Source organism: Eptatretus burgeri, chromosome 2 (genome assembly GCF_056783735.1).
Source record: "Eptatretus burgeri isolate ZD-2024b chromosome 2, Ebu_testis_v1, whole genome shotgun sequence".
In the NCBI taxonomy this organism is placed as follows: Eukaryota; Metazoa; Chordata; class Myxini; order Myxiniformes; family Myxinidae; genus Eptatretus; species Eptatretus burgeri.
In genome coordinates this window covers 96,761,626-96,775,893 of record NC_140962.1, presented here as the reverse complement: position 1 = coordinate 96,775,893, position 14,268 = coordinate 96,761,626, and the positions used below count along the sequence as shown (strand labels likewise).

Sequence of the window (14,268 nt, the reverse complement as noted above, 5' to 3'; positions counted from 1 at the left end):
AATTGGGATTCTGGGGGCACCACGGTATAGGCAAACACCTATACTCTGATCTCTAGCGGTAGCGCACGGTGGACGCACAGTCGACGCAGACTGCCATGGAGGCCGTACGTCGGTGCACGGCGGGCGTAGGGGAACCATGCGTCGACCCTGCGTTGCCCGCAGGTAGTCACACAGACCGCAAGGCCACCGTACGGCCACCGTGGAAATAGTGCGGCCGCCGTAATTTTTTGGGGGTTGGGAAAATTCATTTTTCATTGAGAAGAGCTTACGGCAGCCGCACGAATAACGCAAGCCCACCGTACGCCCTACGTACGGTCGACGTGGAACACATCTACGTCATAGCTTGGCTTGTCAAATTGCTACGGCGAACGTAGAAATGAAATAAAGTTATAACTCCGCGCTATAATTCCACGGCGCCCCTACGGCCTGTAAAATATAGCCATACGGCGTAGGGCCTCCCTGAGGCCACCTCAGTTTCTCTGCGGCCGCCGCATGTTTCTGTCAATTCAGAGGGCGTACGGCCGCCGTATCCTCGCCGTAGAGCAAATGTGACCTCGGCCTAAATAGGCTCGTCAGTGGTCAAGTCCAGTTAAATATTTGATCTGTGGGTGATAGTACTTCCTCATCGAAGGTAAAATGGTTTAAGAAAATGAGACAAGAAGCCTTGTTAAAAGACTTGTTTTCTTTCTTTTTGAGAAATTGGTGAGTTTGAAAAGAGGATAAAAATGTATTGGGCTCGATATGTTCTCGTGGATCAAGGCATTACATGGTGGAAGTATGCGCTCTACCGAGTTCCCTTCTCGTTAATATTGTAACATTGACGGCTCAACTCATGTCAAACTCATTGTGGCGGGAGGGTAAAAATCCCGCAATGTCCCAAGCGGCTTAACTCCTGTGAGGACCTTCTGAATTACTGGTGGACAACATGCGTACGGGGGTCGTTAGGAGTGACACGAAAACCTTAGAGCTTTTATAACCATTTGATTTGTTTCCCGAACCACAATAAAAAGAACCAAGGTTGATTGACTGGCGAAGGGATATGATGGCAGGTAGTGGTGGGGAAGAAAAGGGGACACGGAATCGATAATAAATTATTATGCGTAATGTGACTAAAATCTATGGCACCACACACCAGACTCACTGATGGGGAACGAGACAAAAATTGGGGGACTCAGGTTTGGTGGTAGTGAGGTCGAGCAGGCGATGAGGGGATGATGACAAGCTGATGATGAGGCGATGGGCAGGATGACGAACAGGCTCCCGGCGATGAACAAGCACAGGGTGAAGGCAGGCAGACAAAATGGGCAGTGTCAGGTAGGCAGGACGACCTCCTTCAAGAAAGCTCTTCTCCGCACTCTTTTCGTCCCTCGAGTTTTACCTCGGCCTTTCCTCAGAGTCCATGTTCCCTCCTCAGGCTCTCGCTTTAAAAAAAAAACTCCCAGCCACTTTCTCCTCAGACTAACCACCCGGCTCCTCCCGCTTTTTCTGCTGGGGAAACGCTCCGCCCTTCCGAGGTGATCTATAGCTCCGCCCCTGGGAAGCAACGAACGCTCCTCCTCTCGCTCCTGTGCCGAGTTCCCCAGCGCCCCCCAGTAGAGGATGACAGAGAGGTTATACACCCAATTTCCTTAACCACAATCCTGAACAACTATTATCATGCACCACCCCCTGTATTGTCCACATACAAACAAGACAATTCTTAAGCTAATGTTTCCCTACTTAATACATCGAGATTGCAAACTACTCGGACATTGACCATGCCACTCTATACATTCCTATCTGGTCTATGGTAATATCTAACCCCCCCCCCCCACACACACACACAAATATAACAATATTACACTAAAAAAGAAGATTCCTGATCAAGCATTGTCCATTTGTTGATAGTTAAGTATGTTGCAGGTAATGATCTACTTAATTGACCGAGTGCTGCCAGAGGGTTACTTTGCACACAGTCTGCGGGCCCTGTCTGTGGATATGGCTGTATTTCGGGAGTTGTTGCGGCTTCGTCTCCCATACCTGTCGGAACACATCGACACTTTGCAGCATGCAGCCAACAGGCATGCCACTGGTATGAAAATTAAAATACAAAGTGGCCTTCTCCACTTAAAGTCTGCCTTCTTCAGGTAGTTGTCTCTTTTTTTGGAACTAGTTTGAATCTCATATCTCTTTCCTTGGAATGTTTTGAATTAACCTTTCTTTCCTTTTTTCTTGGCCTTTGCTCTACTTTCAGTGTGACCTTTGACTTTTGAGTAATTTGCTCACTACTAAGATGATGGTCGTGTTGTACTTGCATTTACCTGGATGTTAAGCTTGTGAAGTGTTGTTTCAATGTTGATTTGTTCAGAATAATGCATAAGCCATGCACAGAGTATGTACGTAAAAGATTGTGCAAACTTGCCCCCACCGCTCCACCACACCCCCACCCCTAACTCCACTCTTCCTGACCTCTCAGATCCTCGTATATATTGCCTTTCCCCCTGGTCCTCTCAAAACCCCCTTTCCTTTTTCATCCCTGAACCTCTATCCTTTCCCTTTCCTTTTTCAACTTCTTCCCCCTCCCCCAAATTTCTTTCCTTGCTCGTACTGCATGTGCTACTTGTAGAACTAGTTTATTTTCAAAGATGAATGTTAACACTACGTTTCATTTTTAAATGGTTTGGTTATCTGTTGAAAATTAAAACCTCCGTCATTTTCTAATTTGTTTTTTTTCCAGTTTTTGTCGAGGTAATGCGGTAAGATAATTTTGTGTGCTTCATGCTTGAATGTGTGTGCAGGAAACTATGAACCTCCTCTTTTGAATGTCTTCACAATGCAGTGGTTCCTTACACTCTTTGCCACTTGCCTCCCAAAAGCCACTGTGCTGAGGATTTGGGATTCCATTTTGTTTGAAGGCTCCGAGATAATCCTACGCGTTGGCCTTGCCATTTGGGCTAAGCTCTGGGAGTAAGTTTAATGAGGCATTTTACATTCCCTCATTGGGTTGTTTACTTTGATTGTCTTAAATGAAAATCGGATCTGTAATTCCATGATGCCTTGACTCAGAAATGCTATTTTGCTGGGGGTGATTAACTGCAGTAGCTTTTTGCGTGATGTAATTCATGGCAAGCTGCAGGCTCTTTGTAATTTATTTTTGTTCATTTTACTGTATTTTATATCCTCTTTAAGTTGAAGCAACTCAATAATTCTCAGTCTCAATGGAGCTCAGTCTCAGTCTCACTCTTTGTCTTGCTAATCCCTCATTCATGCTTACTTCATTATTCACTAATTGCTTGTTTTGATTTGTCCCTTTTTTACATTGTTTAATCCTATTGGGGCTGGGGGGTTGGGGGGGGAGGGAAGAAATCCCTCCCCACCCCTCATTGATTTTTGTGTTAACTTCCAAGCCGCCACCAAAATAGCCACTGCCCAGACAGGCTTAAGGCTACAAGAAAATGACGTTGAGACAAAGGATAAATCATCCAAGTTTCTGGGGATTAGACAAAGCAATCGTTACAAATAAATACCGGTGTGTGTCTGTGAGTGTGTCTCCTCTATCACTCCAAAACCATAAAACCGAGCAGCTTGAAACTTTGCATGCAAACTAAGAAAACTCCAAGGAAGTGAAAGAGTGAAAATTGGGTGTTTGGAGTAATTAAAACACTCCATTTGAAGATAATTAACGGCCTTATTTAATTATATCCTTCATCAGGTGATCCTCGGCCACCTCGCTCTCTGGGGTCTTTAAACGTTTCCTGGGTAACCTTGCTGGGGTCTGAAGCCGCCATGTATTTTTTGGCCTGCTCAACCACGCCTTGACTTGGAACAGGCTGCAACGATTTCTTAACAATAGTTTTTTCACTCATATTATCGAATGCATTATCATCATCGCTACGGATCACTGTACACGTCACTTTTGCAAGTACTGTAGTTTTCAAATTAGGAGCTTGGGGTGATTTCGTGCATAAAATTATTCTGTAACGGATTTCAGAATCCGATCCGACGAATGCACACAAACATCTCGGTCCTCAGACAGTTATTTCCCGAAATGCATGTCCAGGATAGACCTATCCCCATGTCTGGTGGGATTCTAACTTTGATGCATTGGGAAGGGTAAAGAATAGATTCGCTCTCTTATGGAAAGCTCCTTTTTCTCTTTACGACTGACACATTCATACATGTGAGATAGCCATTCGCTCAATGCAGGCTCGTCTAACTTCTTTCCATCGACGTTGACACCCCCCTCTTTCCATCGACAATCAACACCCACCTCTTTCACCGATGTTGACACCTGCCTTTTTCCATCGACGTTTGATGCCACGTTCAGCAATTCTATGGACACTAACTGGCTCTCTTTTGTATCGGGCTGAACATTGAGTATGATAATTGTTGTTGACGTTTTATGAGCACTTCACGTTTTCGCTCAGTAATTCTGGCAAATGTCTGCTTTCTGCCATTCATCCAGCATCACAAACATGACATCGTAGGCCAGGAATGATCGCGGGATGGGCGGGTTGTCACGTTCAATGATGCGCAAATGGGCAGGGTGGATTTGGCTGGAGTCTGCTTGAGGATCCGCTCAGATGGGCCACCTATAAGGAGGACGAGAGGACCATTTTTTTCCAGTCAGTTGGAGATAGCTGGTTGCGGTTCTGACAGCTTTGAGAGTGTTTCAGTCAGTTCCAGTCAGATGGCTGCTTCATTTGATTCCAGTCAGACGGCTGTTTCAGTCGGTTCCAGTCAGACGGCTGTTTCAGTCGGTTCCAGTCAGACGGCTGTTTCAGTCGGTTCCAGTCAGACGGCTGTTTCAGTCGGTTCCAGTCAGACGGCTGTTTCAGTCGGTTCCAGTCAGACGGCTGTTTCAGTCGGTTCCAGTCAGACGGCTGTTTCAGTCGGTTCCAGTCAGACGGCTGTTTCAGTCGGTTCCAGTCAGACGGCTGTTTCAGTCGGTTCCAGTCAGACGGCTGTTTCAGTCGGTTCCAGTCAGACGGCTGTTTCAGTCGGTTCCAGTCAGACGGCTGTTTCAGTCGGTTCCAGTCAGACGGCTGTTTCAGTCGGTTCCAGTCAGACGGCTGTTTCAGTCGGTTCCAGTCAGACGGCTGTTTCAGTCGGTTCCAGTCAGACGGCTGTTTCAGTCGGTTCCAGTCAGACGGCTGTTTCAGTCGGATCCAGTCAGACGGCTACTTCATAAGTTCCAGTCACACGGTTGGTGACGGCCTTGCAGCCTTACAGTTTCTCACAGCTCCTAACAGCTGCCCATCAGTTGTGGCTTCTAGTGGCTCCTGACGGTGGGTGACGCTCGGACCGTTAATGCTGGTTCTGCTCGAGACCTGCTCTTGGCGTACCTGATTCTTGGGGATGACGACGTGACATGGACTGGCGTTCAAGCCTGTTTGCGAGTGGGTGCACGGCAAGGCAGAGTGCTGGCAATGGACGGGGCACGCTCACATATTTCAGGACGTTTTATTTGACGTAGAATGACTTCCATTTGGTGAGCGAGATTGGATTTCTCCCCCCCCCCCTCCCGAATGATCTGCTGGGTACCCTTGTCTCGTGTTTAATTGTTAAGTAGGCATAGTGATAAGCATCTGCCCTTTGTCTCTTTTTCTATCAGTGCCTGATTAATTCTTTATTTGCTTGTGATTATATTGATTGCTTCGAATGAACTTATTTTTACCACAAGGAAATAAAATAAAATAAAATTTATTTTTCCTTATTAATAATTTTCTTTGTTGATGTTCCAACCTGTCCGTGCTTGTCCTTTCCTTCCATTTATCCAGCATTGTCCGAACCTAGGTAGGCTGGGAGGTAATTACCAAACTAATTGTTTAAGGTCATAGTCAGTAGGCACCAGCAGTTAAACGCTCGGCCGCCCGAATTAAGATCTAATCCAGATAAGATTGGTGCTTTGCCGAGGGCACGCTCCCCATTCAGGAAGCCACGTGACCTCCACTTAAACGGCAAAATTATACTGTGGACACTGGAACTTGTGGTTCACTGATTGGCGTTCGTGGTTCGAAAGCAACCCAGTGTATCACAAAGTTAATTGTGAGCGGTGGCCCTAGATCCGGCTCTTCCGTGGACAAACGGGGATGAAACCCCCCTCATAATATACTCGGTATCCGTGGCCGTAACAATACGATTTTCCACCATCTACTCACGGATTAATTAAAGTATATCATCAAAATATTATTTCAGTTTTGAGGATATGATGTCGTCCAGATTAAACAAGTGTCGAAATCTGTTGTGAAATCTGATAATTTAAAGAAATAATGAGTCTTATAACTAAGCCGATTAGACCTATTTACTTTAAGCAAGCAAGGCCACGGTCCCTGCTTCTCCACACATAAACAAAAAAATGTGAAATTTCCAAAACATTAAACTTATCTTTTCTTACAGTTTGGAGAATTATATTGAGTGGGCAAAAATATTAGGAACGTGCCAAAATTAACCAGCTTCAGTGACCATTCACCGCAAGACCTCACACTCTGTCCCCCAGAGGGACTGCCTATCCAGAGCATCTGCCAGATCTGTGTCTATATTTTCGGAGGTTTTGTAAGGTGCTCTCCAGGGAATCAAAGTAAATCTGGGGGAAAAAAACACGTTTTACAAAAAAGTTATGTTTGCGCAGACCCCGAACTGATGTACCACGTGACACGTGCACAGACGAGCAGGCAAAATGGCAGATTTTCTGTAATGTTTATTTCATGGGCGATTAAACTTTGCGATGTCTCCGTGGTTTTTCTGCATTAAACAGCAACTCGTTTGCGGATAAAGTCATTTTATTTCATTAATTCATTTTATTTAATTAACTGCTGCATGCGTGGTGAAGACAGGCTTTAAAGTTTAAGGGATCCTTTATGGTATGCAGCGACAGCCTGGCCAACCATTCCTTATCAACCATTGAATTGGAGTGCTTGCATGAGTGCTTAAGCCACTTTCCGAGCACTCGTTGATAGTGGTACTGTGCAACATCATTCTGAGCGAGTGGTTCGTGCTTCATCACCCTGAGCGAGTGGTTCGTGCTTCATCACCCTGGGCGAGTGGTTCGTGCTTCATCACCCTGGGCGAGTGGTTCGTGCTTCGTCGCCCTGGGCGAGTGGCTCATGCTTCGTCGCCCTGGGCGAGTGGCTCATGCTTCGTCACCCTGGGCGAGTGGCTCATGTTTCGTCAACCTCGGCGAGTGGCATCACGAACCACTCACTCTGAATGATGGAGCCACAAACCACTCGCTCTGTATGACGGAGCCACGAACCACTCACTCTGAATGACGTAGCACGAACCACTCGCTCTGAATGACGGAGCCATGAACCACTCGCTCTGAATGATGTAGCGCAGCAAAAGCGTCCGCAGTAAATGAACGATTTGCTCCGAATGACGTGCCATTCTGCTATTGACTGAAGGGCACTCGGCAAGTGGCCTAATCACTCAAGCAAGCACTCCAATTAAATTGTTGATAAGGAATGGCTGGCCAGGCTGTGTCTGCATACCATACGGGATCCCTTTAACTTTAAAGCTGGTCTTCACCACACATACCACAGTTAAAGAAATAAAATGAATTTGTTCAAATAATTACTTCATCCACAAAATAATTACTGCTTAATGCAGAACAACGCTGGAGACATTGCAAAGTTTAAGTTAAATCGCCCGTGAAATGAACATTTCAGATAATCCGCTCTGTTGCCCGCTCACCTGTGCACGCATCACATGGTACATCGTTCGGGATCCACGCAAACATTACAACTTTATTTTAAAATGTCCGTTTTTCACCAGATTTGCTTTGATTCCCTGCAGAGCACCTTGCGGAACCTCTGGAAATACAGATCTGTCAGACGCTATGGATAAGCAGTCCCTCTGGGAGACAGGGCTTGAGGTCAAGCACTGAATGCATTGTCATATTACTCAAAGAAGCTGGTTAATTTTGGCACATTCTTAAATCTTTTGTTCACTCAATATAATTCTCCAAACAGTAGAAAATGAAATGTTTAAAGCTTTGGAAATTTCACATTTGCTTGTGAACACATATGGAGAAGGAGGGAACGTACCGTCACCTTACTTGCGTAAAGTAAATAGGTATATCGGCTTCGTTATAAGACTTGTTATTTCTTTAAATTGTCAGATTTCATTCCAGATTTTGACACTAACTTAGTCCAGACAATATCCAAGCCTTAAAAACCTAAATAATGATTTCGATGATATACTTCAATTAGTCCATGAGAGTAGATCGTGGAAAATAGTATCATATAATGCATTATATTACTCCAAGCTCCTAATTTGAAAACTATAGCACTTACAAAAGCCATGTATACAACGATTCGTAGCTATTATGAACAGGCATTCAATATTATGAGTGAGGAAAGTGGAAAAAAAAAATCTATCTTTAAGAAGTCGTTGTGGCCTATTCCAAGTCAAGGCATGATGGAGCAGGCTGAAAAACATGGCAGCTTCAGACCCCAGCGTGTTACCGAGGAAATGCCTTAAGATCCCATAAAGCAAGGTGGCTGAGGATGATTGAGTCTGAGCCCTATTGTCAGGTCAGGTCAGATTAGATCTGTGACTTGCTACAGGTACCATGTAAACCTGTTCCATGGTTGGGTTGTCGGCAAGTAAACCGAGCTGTAATTGTAGAGCTTTGAAAGGAGATTGGAGAATTGAGATGAGTTTTGGAGAGAGATGGGAAGAAATTGAGTTTTTGAAGCATTAAACTTAACTTGATTGCATTTGCCCCACTGGAAGATCTTGTCCAAATCCAAATTTAAAGAGGTGGCTGTGATGAAACGAGATGTAGATAGAGTGAGGGAAGATGGGGAAGATGGGAAAGACATGGAGGAATGTCATGTTGAGTCATCAGAGTTCAAGTGCATTTGGTTATTTGTGGAAGAAAGAATGTCATTGATAAAAAGAAGGAAGAGTGTTGGAGACAGAACAGAACCCTGAGGTACACTGCTGTGGATCGGGAAGGGGGTTGATGTTGAACCATGAACAATTACGGAGATATAGCGGTCAGAGAGAAAGTTTGATATGAGAGTGCATGGTGAAGGAGCAAAGCCAAATGAGGGAAGCTTGGCTATCAGACCCCGATGCCAAACTCTGTCAAAGGCTTTTGAGATATCAAGGCCTACAGGAAAGGATTCCCCAAAGCCAAAGAAGAGGCCCAGACATTGGTAATATAAGAAAGGATATCACCTGTAGATCTTGCCTTGCGAAAGTCGTATTGGTGGTCAGACAAAAGATTGTGAGATTCAAGATGCTTGAGAAAATGGCAATTGAGAAGACATTCAAAGACTTTGGAAACAGTAGAAGTCAGAGCAATAGGACCGCAGTTAGAAGGGTTTGAATGATCACCCTTCTTTAAAATAGGCTGCACGAAGGCATGTTTCCAAGTAAGAGGAAAAGTTTGGGTTGTTAAGCAAAAACGAAGCAAACGAGAGAGCATGGGTGCAAGTTCTGAAGCACATTCCTTCAAGACACGGGGAGGAATGCCATCTTGCCCATAGGCCTTGCTTATGTCCAGAGAGAGGAGTATTTTTTTTGACTGCAAGAAAAGAGATTATAGGGAGGGACATCGGATTATAGGGAGGGAAAGGCCTACGTGAGGGGAGCATCAGAGGGAGGTGGAATGTTAGAGTCATCCAGTGTGGAGTTAGAGAAAAGAGAACCAAAAAGAGTTTCTTTATCGGTCGGAGAGACGGTGATGGTTTCATCGGAATGGAAAAGCAAAGGAAAGGGAGAGCAACAGATGTTGTTGGAGATACTTTTAGCCAAGGACCAAAAAGATCTATTAGTGGAAGAAGAAGAGAGGTTGTCACATTTCTTTTGAATAAAGGAATGGTTCGCTTCACGAATAACATGTTTGCAATGATTTCTGGCAAATATGAAAGCTGAATGCAAGTCAGAGGAAGAAGAGTTTTTCCATGTTGGATATGCGGCATCCCTTGCACGAATGGCCACAGAGCAGGAATTATTGAACCAAGAATTGGTCAGAGGGATAAACTTGAAAGAGAAGGGGATATATGCCTCCATTCCTGCAACAATAACCTCAGCTATACGTTCAGCAGAGATAGAGGCATCGCCCGAGGAGATGCAGTAGTCTTTCCAGAGAGGCAGTCGGGAAAGTCTGAAAAGAAGTTTCATAAACCATTCCAGTCAGCATTATTGAAATGCCAATACTGGCGTTTCGTCAGAGCAGTCGGATGAGAAGAAGTGGTGCGAAGTAAAGTGATGTTCCCAAGATTGTGGTCAGAAGAAGCAATTGGAGGTGAAATTGTGTTGTTGGAATGCAACGGATTGGAAGTGAAGAATAAATCCAAAGTATTGGAAGTATGGTCATGAAGATCTGGGATATGGGTAGGATGGGTGATAATTTGTTCCAAATCATGAAGAATGGAAAATGTAAGAGCTTCAACTCCCCCGACATTCCGTGTGGGAAGATTTCAGTCACTCCCTGTGGTGTACGTTAAAGTCTCCGAGATAGAGAAATTCTGCTTTGAGGGTGTTCGGATGTCATGACCTCATGGCAAGAGATAAGATAATCAAAGAAAGCTCGAAAGTTTATAGAATTGGGAGAGCGGTAAATGAAACAGAGAAAGATAGTGATGATCGGGAGACAAACGTTAAGCCAGATGACATCATAGTTTGGAGATTTGAGGTCCACAAGGCATACAGCAGGCATGTTGATGTTGGAGTAGACACAGACTGCTCCTTTGAAGTAGAATCGTGAGTGAAGGTTGAAGTTCGAAATGTTGTAAGAATTAACAAGAACGTCGTGCGATAATTGCGTCTCTGAGAGAAGCAAGACATTAGGAGAGGAGCTTGCTAGATGATGTTCAACAGAGGAAAGATTTGAAGAAAGACCACGAATGTTGGTGAAATCGATGGAAAAAGTCACATTGGTTCAAAAGGCATGGGCCTCGGGAGGGTCCCATACGACTGCCTGAGCCCCCCCCCCCACCCCCCCTCGTTGGCAACAGAGACAGGCAGATCACTGGGGATTCTTCACACCGGACAATGCCGGGAACTCAGGGCCATTAACTTTTAGGACTTTATCATATTTATATTTCAATGCAGGCTGTCTGAGGGAAATGAGAGGAAAGAGAAATAAGAGAGAATGTAAAGTGAGGTGGGAAAATGAGTGAGTAAGAAAAATGTATGATGAAAGGTGTATGATGTGTGTTTGCAAGAAAGAGATATTAGAGCTCACCCGGTAGCAATAGTTTGAGTGAGACAGAAAGTAATACCAGCAATCCTGACATAGAGAGTGCAAGATGGTTTCGGGCACCATTTCAATGCTTCCAAGTCAGAACAGCAATGCCCCACTGAGCGGTTGCTGTCAACAACCGACGACCTAAAAATCACCTGTCTCTGTTATCATCTGAGCTCAAGCATTTGGACATGAGTATTCCAGCACTCTCTGTGGTTTGGAGACCAGATTGCAGTGAGATCATGGTGGGTGGTTACACCTACCATCGGTCTGGTCACTCTGATGGTTACCATGCCCAGGGAGGTACTGCAGCTGTGTCCAAAAAGCTGTGTCTGACTCCAATGATAATTCAGGTAACACCGGTCAACGAGCGAATTGTGAGACGAAGGATTCGTCACTCCTTGGGTGTCATGTCCCTGGTCTCTGTCTATGCTTCGACTGAGGGTAGTGATCTCACCGTGAAGGACACATTCTATGCCACGTTCGAGTTTGTGGTTGATCAGTGCCCCAGGCAAGATACTCTTCTCGTCTTGGGGATTTCAGTGCATCTACTGGATCTGATAGGGATGGTTATGAGATGTGTGTTGGTCCCCAAGGGGTCTGGAACTGTGAACCAGAATAGCACCAAGTTCCTTGACTTTGCAATAAGTCATGGACTTCGGGTGGCTGGTTGATGGTTTCAGTGCCCACAGGTGAACAGGCTGAGTGGGGATTTCCAGCAGTGGGGGTGGGGGTCTGGGTGCTTTGGGGGATCTTGAAGAGTTGTGGAGAGCCTTCAAGACCGCCGTCCTTGATGTTGCCAGTAGCTGTCTTGAAACTCATCGTAGGGTGAAGAAGAATTATGTCTCTTAAAGGACACTGGATACCATTGACAGGAGTCGCAGGACCAGGCTGAATGGCAGAGCTGAGCAATTCAGGGAGCTGAGGCGTAAAACTGTACATGTACTAAGGGTGCACAAGGAGGCCGATGTGCGAGGAATCTGTGAGGGGACAGAGCATCACATGTGGTCAGGTGATTCTCGTCCTTCTTCCAGGGGAATTTGTGCATTGCATTCCTCCAAGCCCGTACCTCGGTGTACTGCAGTTACAGCAGAGGGTGGTGAGCTCTTGACAGAGGAGTTTGAAGTGAAGGCCGCTGGGTCGGTCACTTTGAGCAGCTATACCAGACTGATCCACCAGCTGTCGAATTGGATGTCAGCGGTGTGACTATCCCTTTTGCTGACCCTCCAATCAACTGTGGTCCACCTTCATTTGTGGAAACACAGGCTGCGGTGAATCGGGTGAAATGGTGTAAAGCTCCTGGGATCTATGGCATCCATACTGAACTTATCAAGGCTGGTGGAAATGCTGTACTCGTGTCATTGCATGCAGTTCTGTGCTCTGCCTGGAACACAGGCATCATCCCAACAAAGAGGTCAATGATTGACAGTGTCCTTGCTCTTTGGGTCCTCACCGAACGCAGATTAGTTTTGGCAGGGACTGCTTGCAGCCTATGTTGTTCTCTGTGAAGCATTTCATTCAGTGAATCGTGATGTCCTCTGGAGCATTCTTAGATTTTGTGGGGTGCCACCAAAACTGATCAATCTGATGTCTGAACTATACTCTGGTTCTGAGATGCTGTGAGATGTGGTGATACCATCTCTGACTTATGTCCAGTTGTTACTGGAGTTTGTCAGGGGTGTGCACTGCCCCCCACCTTTTTCAGCACTTGTATGGATTCGATTCTGGAGAGGATGTCGGAGAGATCAAGCTGTGGGGCATCGTTTGGGAATATAAAGATCTCTGACCTTGATTTCGCAGATGATGTAGTCCTCTTTGTGGAGACTCGAGATATCCTTTTAGGGGCCCTCGAGGTGCTGAATGAGGAGTCAGAGCCACTGCGACTATGGGTTGCCTTGGCCAAAACTACGATCCAGGCTTTCAATGACATGTTGGATGCTTCTATCCTGTCTGTACCTGTTCGTGGTGAGGATGTTGAGGTCACGGAGAAATTCACTTACGTTGTCAGTGAAATTAATGTCTCTGCTGGATGTGAACCAGAGGTCAACAGATATGTGGATCGGGCCTGGAGAGTCATGGATTCACTGGATCATAGGGTGTGGCACTGCCGGTACCTGTGCGGGAGGACAAAAGTCCGAGTCTTCAGGTCCTTGGTGCTTCCAGTCTTGCTCTATGGATGTCAGACTTCGACTCTGACCAGGGATCTGAGATGGAGACTTGATTCCTTTGGTACCAGGTCTCTTCGGAGAATCCTTGTCTATCACTGGTCGGACTTTGTGTCCAACGAGCAGTTGTGTCCAACGAGAGAGACTCAAATGAGATTTGTTTCCTGTATAGTCCGTGAGTGTCAGCTGTGGCTTTAGGACATGTGGCTCGTTTTACTGACGATGATCCTGCTCACCAGATTCTTTCAGTGAGGAAGCCTCATGAGTGGAGGAGGCCAGTGGGCCAACCACGTGCCTCCTGGTTGCAGCAGTTTGATCAGCATCTCAAGGAGATAGGGATGGTCCAGGCATCTGGCTGGGGGATGGTCAGATGTCGGCCTGTGGAGTTTCGGCGGAAAATGGATGCCGCGACGCGCTGCTCCACTACATGCTCTTACACCTGACCGGACCTGGCCGAGGATGTTCTTGATGAAGGATTTAATGAAATAAGGCTGTTAATTCTCTACAAAAAGGGCGTTTAAATTGACACAAACTCCCAATTTTAACTCATGCACGTCCTTGGAGTTTCCTTATTATGCATGAAAAGTTTCAGGCTGCTCGGTTTTATAGTTGTAAGAGTTATGGAGGAAACACACACACACACACACACACACACACACACACGCAGCCATTTATTCGTACAGATTCCCTCTCTGAATATTTTCCGTTTGAGAGTATTGTTTTTACCTCGAGGTTATGTTTTCATGCTTGTTACTTGGCGAAATTTCTTTTTTGCCAAGTACGTTGTCTGTCTGTCTGTCTGTCTGTCTCTGTCTGTCTGTCTGTCTGTCTATCTGTCTGTTTGTCACACGCTTTTTGGCCACACTTTTCAAGCAATCGTTCTGAACTTTTTTGTTTATGTAGCTGACCGGCCAAGGACAGTAA

General features: G+C 45.6%; 1 protein-coding gene and 1 long non-coding RNA gene across 8 annotated transcripts in view; one reads left to right on the top strand and one right to left on the bottom strand.

Moving 5' to 3' along the window:
* The window catches only part of LOC147032630 (uncharacterized), a 63,292-nt gene that overhangs the window by 3,350 nt on the left and 45,674 nt on the right, over positions 1–14,268 (bottom strand). The window lies entirely within an intron of this gene.
* TBC1D30 (TBC1 domain family member 30) overlaps positions 1–14,268 on the top strand; it is an 87,609-nt gene that overhangs the window by 51,360 nt on the left and 21,981 nt on the right. For all 7 annotated transcript variants that reach the window (XM_085870406.1, XM_085870405.1, XM_085870407.1 and 4 more), the window contains 2 exons: positions 1,903–2,071; positions 2,778–2,946. In XM_085870406.1, coding sequence (XP_085726532.1) covers positions 1,903–2,071; positions 2,778–2,946 — 338 coding nt within the window. The remainder of the gene's footprint in view (positions 1–1,902; positions 2,072–2,777; positions 2,947–14,268) is intronic.